This window comes from Ischnura elegans, chromosome 2, assembly GCF_921293095.1.
Source record: "Ischnura elegans chromosome 2, ioIscEleg1.1, whole genome shotgun sequence".
NCBI classification, from domain to species: domain Eukaryota; kingdom Metazoa; phylum Arthropoda; class Insecta; order Odonata; family Coenagrionidae; genus Ischnura; species Ischnura elegans.
In genome coordinates this window covers 141417305-141432088 of record NC_060247.1, presented here as the reverse complement: position 1 = coordinate 141432088, position 14784 = coordinate 141417305, and the positions used below count along the sequence as shown (strand labels likewise).

Sequence of the window (14784 nt, the reverse complement as noted above, 5' to 3'; positions counted from 1 at the left end):
AAGAATGTAAAAGAGAAGAAATACATCACTAAGAAAAGGCGTGTGGATAGGAGTGCAGAATGGAAAGCTGCGTCCAACCAATTTTGGATTTTTGACTCATGATGATACAGTAATTGGGATTTAAAAAACTAAAAAGCTTGAATTTCTGTATGATTTTCTACAAATTTTGCCACTACCTCCTGCAGGTTGCCAAGCCAGGCCTGGCAGTTGTGTAACTGAATACCAACAGTCTATGAGTTGGGCTGGTATGTACCACTTCTGCTTGATCATTCTTAGTACATACATGTTTCCAGATGTAATGTGATGTTGAGACCAACTCCTGAATCCTGGTTAAAGCTCTTGTCAATGTATGTGAATTTTGTTGCATGCCAGTCATGCCTGTTTATGCTTTGTCTTCATAATTTTGTTGTAGTTTTAGAATTTTTGCTGTTCAATGCACAGACAAAAATGCAAAAAGCCTGCTGTTGTTACTATAGGAAACACTACTAATTGAGCCATTAATTTTATCTTTCCTGAAAAAGTGCTGTAATAATTTAGGCCGATGCTGAAAAAGATTTCATGGCTGAGCTTTAAGCCACCGAGTGCATCCAGCGGGTTGCGGATGGTGGGTCAACCTCTAGATACATATAGAGGTTAGCTGCGATAAAAGCAAGTTAACTTGTCGAATAAGCAGTAGTGGACAAAAAGCTGTGGCATTCCGAGGTGGTTTGGGTCTATCCCTGGGTTAGATAGACCATCTAAATGATACATTGAGCCTGTGAATATGCCGTGACTTGGCTATGGGAGGCTGCCAAAAATTATGCCTCACATCACCCGGGGGAGAGGGCAGCAGCTCTTCTTCATATGAGTGAAGGTGGAGACCACGGTGGTCAGTACAGCGACACTCATTTCACTGGAGGCGTGGTAACGTGTACTTCAACGGCTGTAGTACTGCAACGTGGAAGGCAAAGGGAAACCACCACATATCCTGAGGAGTCGCAGCTTCTCCACCTTTGAGTGCCAATGGGTTTTCCAAGTATGTACTATGCTAAAAGTGCCGAGGCATTTTTGCTGTAGGTTAGAAAAAAGATTAGGTCTCAAAAACAACTAAAGGTGTATATTCTAAAACTTAAAGAAATATTTATTATATGTGGTTTCACCTTTTTAATGTATTATTTGACAAATTTTTGGCAGTACGAGTTATTTTTTTATAATTAAAAGAAAATAGTTAATGTTAAAATAAAATGAATACTGACTATTGAATTATTAGTGAACTATCGGCAATTAAGAGAGACATAGCAGGAGTGCTCCTATGTACTCCTATCGTGCTCCTCGCAAAAAGTGCCAGGAGCACAATAGGGCTCCCTGGCACTGTAAGGGTTAAATAATGAGACATGATAGAATTCTCTCAGGTAAAACATTCCAGAGGAAAACTAGTCCCCCATTCCGGGCAGGGACTACCCGAGAGGGTACATCAGTCAACTGTGATAAAGTTATGAGGATAGGTAAATGGAACGTGAGATCACCCAGGACTTACGGTAAGCTAGAAAACCTTAAAGAGGAAATGGAAAGATTGAATATCAACGTGCTAGGAATCAGCGAAATAAAGTGGCTCCAGGAGGGAGAATTTTGGAGTGGAAGCTACAGGATTATACACACAGGATCTCGGAACAGTAATGCTGGGGTTGGGATAATGCTAAGCCGGTACAGGTTTATATGAATATGATAGGGCTTTCTACAAAAATAATCTTCTTACAGCTGAGAATAAAAGCATAGAAGAAAAGAAACAATTCCTCAGGTGCCACATATAGGGTATATGTCTATGGAAGCGAGGCTTGGACGTTGACATCAGCAGAGAAGTCAAGAGTGGAACCATTTGAAATGTGGTGCTACGGAAGAATGATGAAGATAAAATGGATCGACTGTGTAGGTAACGAGGAAGTGCTAAGAAGAGTGGGAGAAAAGAGAAGTGTCCTAAAAACTGTAAGTTAAGGAGCCAGGACAACTTATATTGACCACATTATATGAGGCATGATGGGCTGATGAAGACAATCGTTGAAGGACAAGTGGCAGGGAGGAAGGGCAAGGGACGGCCCCGAATGAATTACATGGGACAGGTTATGTAAAAAAGAAGAAATATGTTGCTAAGAAAAGGCTAGCGGATAGGAGAGGAATGGAGAGCTGCGTCAAACCATTGCTACGATTGTTGACTAATGATGATGATGCTGAGAAAGATGTGCAGCTGTGAGACTTGTTTAATCCATGCTGCTGCTTTGCTGATGTTGCATTTTAGGAATATAAGATTTTGTGCCAACGCACCCAATCAAATATTTTCCAAATGCATAGGTGCATTTCCTGAGACTGCAGCAGTAATTCCTGACAAAAATTCATGCTGCTGGCCAGCTTCATCTAGAGCCAACTGATGCTGCAGTATTATTAGATATAATTTTTACTCTCTGAAATGGGGTACAAATTTAAGTATGCTAACATTTGGTACATTGTATCAGCTGTTTGCCTGCCATGCAGGCAGCTGTGCTGATGACATTTCACTTAATTTTTATTCCTCAGCCTGTGCTTCCATTGTTGAGGATGGCATGTTGTTATATTTCCTCACGCAGCAGCTGTCAATTTTATACACTGTTATGCCAGGAAAGCACTGGATCTTATTTTGTCCGTAGTGTGCTTTTCATATACCTATTTTATTTATTAAAATTACTGTATTCATTTTTTATTTACTAAAAAAAGTAGTCAGCAGATAGGCCAAGGTTTTATTCTTCTCATGATTTCTATAATATGACACACCTTACGCCAGTTTCTTTCTAATTGACAAATATTAACATTCATCAATTTTTTTCTTAAATTGGATGTCCAGTATCCCACTATAAGCCTGTAGAAAATGCAGATCTCCAGGAAACAATAATGCAGATCTCCAGGAAATATATAGCGTGGAAAACAAATTTTTCAAACATAAGTTGATAAAGAGCAGTTATTACAATTTTTAAATTTTCAAGAAAATGACATTTCTCTTTAATTCCGTAACTGCATTCTATGGCTATCTTCAGCCAAAAGATAGGGGTTAAAATTTTTACCAAATATTCTGTAGATATTTCATTTGTATAATCTACACTTGGTTTAATTTGGTAAGCCTTCCATTGAGAAATGGTAAGTCAGGAGTGATTTTCAAATAGGGTCATTCTTCAAATCAGTTTTGATGTCACATAGAATCCTGTGTTTGCTACACTCTTCAAGCATCACCCACTGATAGCTTTTCATCTTTCACCTATCAACAGATCCCTGCTTCCACATAATACACACATTATTTCACATACAGCAGCCAAAAAATATACTAACATATAGCCTTGACTACTGATTCAATGCATTCGTATCCAACACACCTTGAGGCTTTGCTTGAGGCGTTACACAGTTCTTGACACCTGAAGGCAATGATGGCTCTTACGCACTGCATTTACAAATGGCACTGAGTTTGGACCAACCAACTTAATGTGGGTCTGAACTGGCCCATCTTTATATGGGTTTAGTGGGCTCATTTTTGAAAAAAGTCTGAAATTTCTGTTTGGGCTGATGAGATATGCATCAACCTGTTTCAGCTGAGATGCAAATTGTGATACTTCCCTTGTCATACAATGGAAATGAATATGTAAAAAAATGAGGGGAAACAATTAAGGTGAGGTGGGGTAAGTGCGACCCCCCTTCAGGAAAATCGTATTTCCGTTCTCCAAGCAGGTGGCGGTCGTGCAACATATTCTACACATAGTAATGAAACCAGACCCAACGACTTTGTAATACTTATCCCTTAATTTCTCGTTCCACATGCTTAGGAAATATACCCGTCCGTTCATCTTGTAGTCTTAGTTGGTTGTGAGGAGACGCTATACCGTAGTTCCCTCTGAATCAATGCATCGGAGGTGTTAGGTAAGAACTATATCTTGTTTTCTCTTCTTCATGGATTGATTTTCCTTGCTTTACTTTAAATTTTGGAACTCGGGCCATTATATTTAGTTTAGATGGGGGGTCGCACTTTCCCCGTCGTAACCATCCATTCCTACCTTCCGGGGCAAGTGCGACCCCGTTGCCTGGGGTAAGTGCGACCCCCTGTCGCACTTACCCCAGGCAACGGGGTTGAAGTATGGATTGAATTTTTAGTTTCGGACTAACAGTTCTTGCGTTAAACTTTTAGTTTCTGTCTGGCAGTTCTTGCGTTAAACTTTCTTAAATAAATGTTGCAAAACACCGAAGTTTATAAAACTATGTCTTTTAATTAGAGTCCTCTCATCAACTTTTATTTTGAAGGTTTATCTGATAAAGATAGCTTACTTCAGTTTGTTGATTGATTATGATAGGGCATTGGATATCATATCTTCTGACGAGGAGGATTCTGACTAGATTCAGCAGCAAAAAGTCAGTTGCTCACGATGTAGGGAAAATTCTGGAGATTAATGAAGAAGGTGATGCCGTGGTTTTCTTTTTGAGGATATTTTTTGAATCTTTTAAGTTTCACCTGTCCACGGAATGAGGATTCCAGCGAAATACCTAGGGAAGATCTCTTCTTCTTCTTCATCCTAGCGTTTGTCCCGCGCTATTGCAGGGTTCGCTGTTCTGCAAAGTCTTCTCCACTTGGCTCGATCCAGGGCGTCTACTGGTGTGGCGTTGATTGTCTTCATGTCCGCCTTAATTTTGTCGAGCCAGCGCATCTTTGGTCGGCGTCCTTCAGTACTCAGCCACATTGCTGTTTTGGCCACGGAGTTCTCATCACTACGCACCACATGCCCATACCACCGCAGTCGAGCCTCCCACATCTAGTCTGTGATCGGTGCAACTCCCATTCTTTTCCGAATGTCTTCATTCCTGATGTGATCCAGGCGGGAGATGCCTAGGATCCATCGCAGCATCCTCATTTCCATGACATGCATGGCCTGTTCTTGATTTGCTGTGGCTGACCAACATTCTGTTCCATATAGGGCCACTGGGCGGACTACGGTCTTGTATACTTTGGCCCTGAATCGTTCGGGCATTCGACGGTCGCACAATACACCAGTCACTTGGCGCCATTTCAGGCATGTTGCATTAATTCGAGCTCGTGTGTTGGCGGTTGTGCTTCCATCGTTGCTGATGACAGAGCCCAAATATTTAAACTTCTCGACCTTTTCAAGGTCCTCGCCGTCGATGCTTATCGTGCCATCGGTTTGAGGTCCACACTCCATGTACTCAGTCTTCTTGGTGTTTAATTGCAACCCATAGTTGTCGAGTCGTACCTTCCATAGTTAAGTTCGCTGCTGTAATTCGTGTCTGGTGGTGCTGGCAAGGAAGACATCATCGGCGAACAGTAGTGACCAAGGATGTGATTCTTGGAGACAGGCCGTGAGTGTGTCCATGCACAGGATGAAAAGGAGCGGAGAGAGGGCCAATCCTTGGTGGACGCCAACAGTGATTGGGAAAGGCGGTGATATTATTCCTGATGGGCAACGGACGGAGCTGGTGACGTTGGTGTAGAGAAGCTTCAGCCATGACACGTAGACTTCAGGGACGTCGTGAGATCTGAGGGCATGCCAGATAAGGTCGTGTGGCACGCGATCGAAGGCCTTCTTCAGATCAAGGAAAGACATATGCACTGGCTTGTTCTTCTCTTGGTGCCTCTCCAAGAGCAGCCCAGCTGCGTCTATTGCGTCTGTTGTGCCACTCCCCTTTACAAATCCACACTGGTTGGGTGTGATGTGAACAATGTGTCTGAGCCTAGCATCAATCACTCTTTCGAATATTTTCATGGCGTGGCATAAAAGCCGGATCAGGTGGTAGTTGGAGCATTCTGCGACGTCGCCTTTACCCTTCCAGATGGGTACAGACACAGAGAAGATGTTGTAAAAATATTTCCGAAGCCCTCTGTCGGCCGTCGAGGAAAGTTAACGTTTTGCCTATCTTTCTCGGGGTAAAACTTAAAATAAACAGTTCAATATTCAATTGGTTGAAGACCATGAGTTTTTCTTCATTTTGTTTTTTTATATTAATAACGTAAATTACATTAGAGAAGAAATTCTTTGTTCATTACAATCTAGTTTGTATTCAGATTTGTTGTCATATGCAAGATTTATAATTTTTTTATTTTTTTAAATTTATTCAGCTTTTATGCACACTAGATATTTTAAATACACTTTTGAATTAATGTGTAACAGTTGAATACTGTAACTATCATTAAAAAACACATTAAACAACAATTCCATACTGTGCCATAATTAACCAAAAAACGCGAAAAAAAATCTACTTACATTACCTAAGATAAAAGTTGATTTCTCAAGAATGGTTAAACATAATTTGGTACTTTAAAAAGCCATGTACAGCAGAATTTCTGAGCAAATCGCACTTACCCCATGTGCCGCGTAATGTATAAATATATTGCACATCAGCCATGGGACGCACTTGCCCCATGTACGGGGTAAGTGCGATCCCTCTACAAGATTGTAAGTAAAAATTTATAAAAATTACCACTTTACAGAGAGAGGATTTTTAATCTAATTATCATTTTCAGTGATTCACATACATATTAGACATTGAATCTCCTGCTTTTAGCTAGCCTAGAAAATTTTCCTAAGCTAGTTAAAGTTGATGTATGCTATTTAGGGGTCGCACTTACCCCACCTTACCTTAGTTAACTTGATTGACAGATCCACAGTTAAACAAAAACATGAGAGGAAGGTAGAAGAATCGATGGGTGAAAATGGATTTGTTGAATCCATTCTGGCAAACATAATGTACCATGCTCTCTCACTTTCTCATTTCAGAGCAACCAGAGTTTGGGAGGCAAAAGTAGAGACATTTTTGTTCGAAGATTTTTGCAGCTTCTTTTACTTATGATGTAAGTTCCTTTTGGGGAATGTTTTCAACACAGCACGTTTTCCTCCTCCTACTGGGAGCAATGAAATGTTTTCAAAGCAGCATTTCTCGAAAGGAATTAACAAATGTAGTGACAGTTAACATACTGCTATGTCAGTCATATGTATGTTGCAGCTGTCATACTGGTCAATGGTGGTAAAAAAGTAAGCTAACCCTGAACAATCAATCATAAATCGTTTGATAGCAACATCATTATAACCATGTCTTTCATACCACAGAAATTTACATAACTTACCCACAGGAACTGAGATTCTTTTTTTATAAACTTATTTTGGAGTACTTCACACTGAATGACTCATCAAAAAGTGACAACAAGAAAAATTAATTAACAGTCAATTTTATTGAACCACACCAATAGCTTTAAAACAAGCCATTGAGTTCACAGACAAAAATGTTATTTCCATTCTAATTTTATATTCTGTCTGGCATAAATTTTTCCGATATTAAAACAATTATCAACAACTTCAATTCAACAGAAACTATAGGCATTTACCAATGAGCAAATATAAATATTTGTACAATTTCAAGAATGGAAGATTAAGAATAACATCAAAGCCTTCCATAGTGTGAGTTAACCTCGGTCAGTTTTTAAAACAATTTATACATACCAAATAGAAGAAACTAACAAGATGAGATCACAAAAATTTCAGGGAGTCAGTATAGACCTCAATCATGCGGAGAGCTAGACAATATTTATCTGAATTAGAGGAAATAACAGTCTCTACAAATAATTTACAACACTTCACTCACTGTAGAGCTTCCCTGGTAACAACTGCACTCCCAAAGGAACACACTTACAGAAGCTGTTCTGTGCTGTTGGCAGACAGATCCATCAGCCTCCACGCTGCCCTGGGGTTAATCTCGGACTGGTCCCTGCACAGCACCCAAACGTAATTTACTCTAAGTACCTTTTCGGGGTCTCCTTCAACTACCTTTCCTGACTTGTCCCTAATACACATAATTTGCTGTGAAACAAAACTTATGATTAAAACTGGGCCTTGATCCATCATTTTCCCCATGACAAGGTCAACACTATCCACATCCAATACTTTTGAATCAAAAACTAGACCTTGCACATGAGCAGCCTTGATAGGTGTTTCCAGCACCCTGTACGGTGCTTCGTGACACCAGTCCTTCAGGATCTCCAGTTCGCCCCGCACCATGGCCTCAAGAATGTTAGGAATTATGTCTGTTTCACACATCTTCACAAATTGCCCCTTGTCGAAACTGGGATCTGCCTTGCATATTTCAGTGAGGGTCTCCGATAGTTCTGTTTTCTGGAAAAGCCCACCCATTATATCTGAGACCTTGTCAGTCAGTAACCGTGATGCACGAATAACTGGATGTTCACTTTCATCATACTTAATCTTCCAGTCCAGCACTTTATTCACATATGGGTTGTTGTCTTTGAGATTTTGCCAGCTTTGGAAAAACCTAGAAAGAATAATTCACAAAATTACTTACAAGTAGAAGATGCTTTGGAATAAAAAGGAAGATAATTTCACCAAATCTGATGAAACTGATCATTGAAGGACAGGAGGAAGGCAAAAACAGTGCAAGAAGGATGAGATACAATACTAGATACTGGGGTATGAGATAGACACAGAGAGTAAGTGATGAAGGAAGCTAAACAGAAGAATTACCCAAGAGTTAAAAAATTAGCTGATAGAATAAATGAATGAAGAGCTGCATCAAACCAATCCTCAGACCATTGCTGACTTGCAATGATGAATAAATAGACCATGGCAAACGCTCTCTTTCATTAATTTTACTAGTGCAAGTAGTTGCAGAGCTTTTGCATCATCTTCAAGTACACAAGGATATGCATTTGAAACTGAAATATGCCATTCTTACATTGTTTGAACTCTCTTGAACCCAAGTGGAGGTTGTATTGAGAATTGAGAAAACAACCGTTGGAGGACGGCGCTGGTAAGACGGAGGAAGAGGGGGGACTCTCGGGAAAACCCTTTCGACTCAACCAATCTTCGCCCCCCCCCCCCCCCCCCCACCTCACCAGTGCCGTCCTCCAACGGTTGTTTTCTCAATTCTCAATACAACCTCCACTTGGGGTTTCCAACCCAGCACCTTCCCCTCCCCCCCTCCTAATACCCACTCCTTCCACCCTCTCCCCCATCCCCTTCAAAGAGTATTTATGTTTGCTTACCATTCAATTTTTGTACTTGATAATGACCTCTATGGTTCGAAACATGTCGTATGGACAAAATAAATTAGTGGAAATCAATGAAGTCTCATTTTCTTTTTCGAAATATCTACAGCCTTCCTTGGCATATTTTTCATGAGATTGCAGTGTTCCATAGTTTTTTTCCTTAATTCAAATGCACCCCCACCTGTATCAATCTCACCGCATGAAGATATTTGGAACCAAGCATAGAAAACCGCACATCTAAGAAATAAATAGTTCATGTGGAACTACTACTAAAGTTCCGAATAACTTTCCCAAAATTGAACATTTGGAGTGATAATTTCTATCTCTCACATCCACCAGTGACACATAACCCTTACTTGGAATCCTTGTGAAGCTCTACGCCCATAGCTTCAGTGTTTGGAGATATATTCCTGTCGTCAGCATCAGGTAAAATCTCCACTCTTTTCCTGAGCCTCACTGGAGCCTGATAAACTCTGGCTTTAATCCCACTGTCATCCAACTCTTTCTTTAGAGTTTCTGCAGTTTGACTCAGAGTCTGAAATGCTCCCGACTTCCCTAACTTTTGGCTTTGCTCCGATATTGATTCAGCTGCTTCTCTAGCAGATTTTCCAATTTCTTCCGAAATTTGACCTGAAAAGACACAAGGATCATTAATAATTCTGAGTTACATGCAAGATTAATATTTCCCTACTTAAGTTTTATGATACAGAAAGGGCAAAAAATTCTGGAGGTGAAGACCACAATAACTTTTTATATTCCATGCTATAATTTAATGCACCTCAACTAGTTTTAATCCAAACATCATAATGAAGAGGCTTTCAAGTTACCTCTTGATAATGACGCTTTGTACTAGTCGAGGTGCATAAAATATTATAGTATGTGACATATACAGTAGTTGCATCATTCATTTAATGCGATTTCCATAAATTTAATTCACCAATAATTAAGTTTACCCCAGTGATGGCACATAGGGTATCATGCAAAAGCGGAAGTACACACTGAAACAAAACTGTGGATGGCCTCCCGAGGATACAATCTTTGAGGTCAGGCTGATATGTCCCGAGACTTTTATGCCCAGACCTCAGGAAGAGGGTGGACGAGAGTAAGGAAAAAGGGAGGAAGTAACCACCATGATTGTTGATTCCTCTGGGTCAAGGTTACCCACAGAGGGAAAACGATTGAAGAATCCCACATTTAGTTGACATGAGCTACCACCAGCAAAACCAAATTCACAGTTCCCAGCAAAGTGGTGGACTATTTCACAAAAAGAATGATCCCACAATTTTCCTCCACAAAGAAACACAGTTCATTGTATAAGAGCACAATAAACTTGTAAATATTATTAGAAAGTAAAGAGTTAAAATTAAAAAAAACATGAAATAATAAAATGAAACCCTTTAAAACTGAATGCAGCCAGAAAAAGTTGTAATCTGGTGGGTTAGGACATTTCGATGGAGCACATTTGTAAGGGTGCTTATGATCAAATCTCCCAAACAATTGGGTGCCAAACCCTCTAATTACCCTCCCGCTCATGTTCAGTCGCTCAGCAAATAAAAGACCAACCTCCACTCACTACCTTGGGTTTCTCACCTGCCTTTTTGGCTATGTCTGATTTGCTTGCCTCTTCCAGCACCTCTTGCATCTTCCCTTTGATTGTTCCCAGTTTCTCTTTGATCACTTCACTGCTCCTTGATGCCTCGGACTCCACTGTTTGGTACTTTTGCCTGAAATTGAAAAAAAAAAAAAACTCTCACTGAACTACAAGATATGCAGATGGGCCTTTGGTCAAAATGATATTTAACCCAAGGATATTCTGTTCTTTCTCTTAATTGTACTGAGCTTTCAAAATTGCTATTGAAAAGAAGAGGTCACAGGAACTCTTTCTTTGCTTTATTAGCTTTGCACCAGTTCCATAAAAAGCATCGACTTTTATTGTCCATGAGGCCAAATCTTGAAACAGAAAATCTCTATGCAAGCAAAGAAATGTAAAAGTAGACAAGTGAGGGAGATATAAGTTGCTGATGCCTTGAATAAAGGGTACCAAGCAGTCCCCTGCTGCATCTTTGAGGGGGAACCCAGATTGACTGATTTTTAATGCCATGGAGCACTTTCGGGGACCAATACATCTTTGAGTAACGTTGAAATATTTGGAAGAGCAGGAGAGAGGCCTTGTAAAAGCCTTGGGTGAAAGACAGGACAACTAAATCGGCCTCACGTCGAGACAAAATGGTCTGATTAGACTTAACGTTGAAAGATAGGTGGAAGGGAAGTCTTCAGATGAGATACATGGAGAAGGTGATACCGGATGTAAAACAGAAGAATTATATTGGTGTTAAAAGACTAGCTGATAGGAGAATTGAGTGGAGAGTTGCTTACAACCATTCTTCAGATTGCTCACTGACTTCCTGATGGATCTTTCAGCGAGTTAGAGAGCATTCCTGACATGTGAGGCAATGACCCTGGCATTAATTATCACAATGAGTGTAAGCAATATAGGCCCCGGTTGGTATAACTGAAATCCCAGGCAATTGATCAGTCAGCTCAAACAGTAATTCGGCACGTGGAAGTAAAATTATAGAAAAACAACCCTCAGAATTATAAAAAGGTCCTATGTATAATATTTAAAGAAAAAAAACGCTCTCTATCACTCAGTGCCTTTAAAACTGGCAGAATTGAATTAATAATACTGTTGCCTATCATCAAATTAATATGTACATTGATTTAAGTTAGACATGCATTATCAAAAGAAGTACAGCAAAAATGGAAGTATAATACACGGGAATAAGTTTGTGAGGAAATCATTGATTGGATTTTCGCTAAAAGCTACAGATTAGTGGATAATGAGAAATTTCCTCCGCTACCATAATAATAATGTATTTGCTTGGGGTCTTTAGCAGGTAATATTCTTCGGAAGAGTAATTTCATACGATATTAGAGTGGCCATAGAAACTTATGAAACACTAGAGCACAAGGTGATACAGTCACATTCTGTTGCATCCGAACACTAACCAGAAAGGATAAGTAGGAGGATATGACACATAAGGCAAGATATTGCCTCATATGTCAAATCAAATAAGTTTAACTGCAATTAATCAATTATACCTACTTAGCTCTCACCAGCCTACTACATTTAACTTGCAACCGTTCAGCAGCTCTTTACTCAATTCAAATCAAAAGTCAAACGAAAGCATTACCAGGAAAATTCCCCTTTATCCATGACTTAAATTACTCCAATCTAACCCATCATTTACTTGTGATCTTAAAAACAGTAAGTAGCCTTTGGTGATCGTACCTTGCTTTCTGTAGAGCCTCTGAATGTTCCAATTTATCGGCCTCTTCCCTAAATTTTTTCAGGCTCTCTTTCATTTCTTTATTCTTGGCAATTTCTTGGCGAATATTTTCCACGAATTGCGAAAAAAAGCTCGGTCTTCGTGCAGGGGAGGAGTACGACCGGTACTGCAAAAGGAACACATCTCTCGTTATTTAAACAATATGCGATTCATTCATAAAACACAAATTATTGGAAAACATGAATTGGTATAGCTCAAACAAGAAGACCTTTGTTGTGTATTGTTGAGTGTTAGAATGTACAGAATAGTCTTTCAGGGAGTTAAGACACATATAAGGTAACATAACAATTATCAAAGATAATAAAGAAGTACAGTCAACTGACTCACCCCATCGCTATAATTTGTGACACAAGGGAGCCGTGAAAAAGTGTTAGGACCAGAGGTCAAGCGGTTCAAAGCAGTTGTTACTCGCCAAGACCTTTGTAGGAATTTGATGCCAAACTAGAATAAAAATGTCATATTCAACAATCAATTACAAACAAAAACACAGTTCTGGAATGCGTGTAGACACAAAATGCTCATTCCCAGTAAATATACACTTTTCTCCATTGATCAATATCCGAAATACAGAACAGCACGGGTCAAAAAGGTAAAACAATACGATGTTACGTCAGCTTCAACAAAGCTAAGAGCAGATTCACTAGTAGAGGGCTATCGCAACTAAATAACAATTAAACAACAGTTATCACTCGTTCCTTCACCGTCACGTACCATATTTTGTACTGATAATTTGGGACATGCGGCGTACTTGACCGAAGACTGCTTATCCTCCTAAGAGTTGAGTCACTTCAGCACTGATCAGCACATTGCACATAAGTATGGCCTACTTCACAGGAGAAAAAAATGTAACCAACACCGCGAAATTTCATGGTATATTTTGTTTTCACACACCACGTCGTTTAGGAGAGAGCATGGCATCCGGTCATGAAGGGTAGAGTAATATTTTTTTCTTAAGTTAATTCTAATAATTGAGTGATATTGTTGGAGAAGAAAATTATAGTCATGCGTTGTAGGTAATTTTATTTTTTTTTGCAATATGTAAGTACATAACGTAGAGTTTTCGTAAAAAAAAGGGACCCATCTTCAGTTGCTTTTCGTAATAAATATCTAATTCTACAGGCAATAGAGAATGCTGAGCGGGTACGCCAGTGCATATTTGTTGATAATTTTCAATGCCAAAGTGTCTTATAATCTGCTGGCATACCATATGAAAGCTGACTCAAACGTGTTTATTAGTTCTATTCCTTCAAGTGCAAAAATTCCACAGAGGAAAAATCACATGCCTTGACCGGTATTCAAACCCGGATCTTCTTTCTGTATTCGCGCCAGGTTTTCCACTGCTTTAACTGACAAGATATATATTTTTCACCTGCGGAGATTTTTTGCCCTTAGAGGGCAAGATGGTTTATGATGGTCGTTCAAGTGGTGGAATACCTAGGCGTGAATTCGAAAGATCAGGGTTCGAATCCTGGTAAAAACAAATTATTTTTCCAACGCGAAATTTTCCCGCTTTATTGTGTGCAGGCTCTGGTGGGTCCGCAAAGGCACAGCGCTGGCAGTTCCGCGGTTAATTCCTTGAATACGTTCTATTTCTGTTAAAAGGATCTACCATTCCCCTTTGACCGGCCTTGGGTTTTCCAGACGGGAATTCATGTTTTCGCTTGGGTCACCACCTAGAGACTCGTCATATCTGGATCAGCACCAATTAGTGGCGAAGATTCTTTAGGCGGTGTTCATCCAGCGAGGGAAGTCCACCTTCACTCCATGTACGTCAAAAATTCTAGTACTGATATGGATGCTAAAGTGACCTCCACTCCTCAGTCAGCCTTAAAATCTTCCGGGTTGCGTCCTCTCCCAGTGGCGCAGCGAGAGGGGGTTTTAGCCCCCCCCCCAGAGCTCAGAGAAATTTTTACGTTTAATCCATTTTACTTAATTGGATCAGTATTACTAATAGAATGGTGTTAGGATTAATCAAATATCCCTCAGAAAGCCGTAAAACACCATTTTGAACCATTAATCTCAAAATTTTTCTGGAGACAGGCCCCCGCAACTGCCGCTTACTCTTGCGTGTATACAATACCCCTACACCCTTAAATGTTAGTTGCGCATAAAACCCCCCTTAGCCTTAATTCTTGGCTGCGCCCCTGTCCTCTCCAACTGAGCTTGAGCCATGGCCGGGTTGAGGGGGGAGGGTACTCATAGTTCCTTCCTCCCCCGTGAAAACAGGTAAAATAGAAAAGATGGTAATCATTAAGGAGGCCCCCCATAGTAATTTTTTTTTCCATCAGATGAACCAGGATCAACAAAATGATTTGAGAACATTTAAAAGCCACCTAGGCATCTAGCCTGCAGAAGTATTTTTGCTGAAAAATGTTGCATACC

General features: G+C 40.0%; 1 protein-coding gene across 2 annotated transcripts; it reads right to left on the bottom strand.

Annotated features, from left to right (window-relative positions):
- Positions 1 to 7206: 7206 nt before the first annotated feature.
- LOC124154715 (mitochondrial import inner membrane translocase subunit TIM44) lies at positions 7207 to 13224 on the bottom strand. Of its 2 annotated transcripts, none has more exons than XM_046528599.1 (6): positions 13114 to 13224; positions 12730 to 12843; positions 12345 to 12508; positions 10643 to 10776; positions 9409 to 9682; positions 7207 to 8319 (listed from the first exon to the last, which is right to left on the bottom strand). In XM_046528599.1, the coding sequence occupies exons 1-6, from the start codon at positions 13114 to 13116 to the stop codon at positions 7680 to 7682; spliced, it is 1329 nt and encodes a 442-aa protein (XP_046384555.1). In that variant the 5' UTR covers positions 13117 to 13224; the 3' UTR covers positions 7207 to 7679. The 2 variants fall into 2 exon arrangements, with proteins under 2 accessions (XP_046384555.1, XP_046384554.1); XM_046528598.1 differs by lacking the exon at positions 13114 to 13224 and adding an exon at positions 12940 to 13106.
- Positions 13225 to 14784: the final 1560 nt, after the last annotated feature.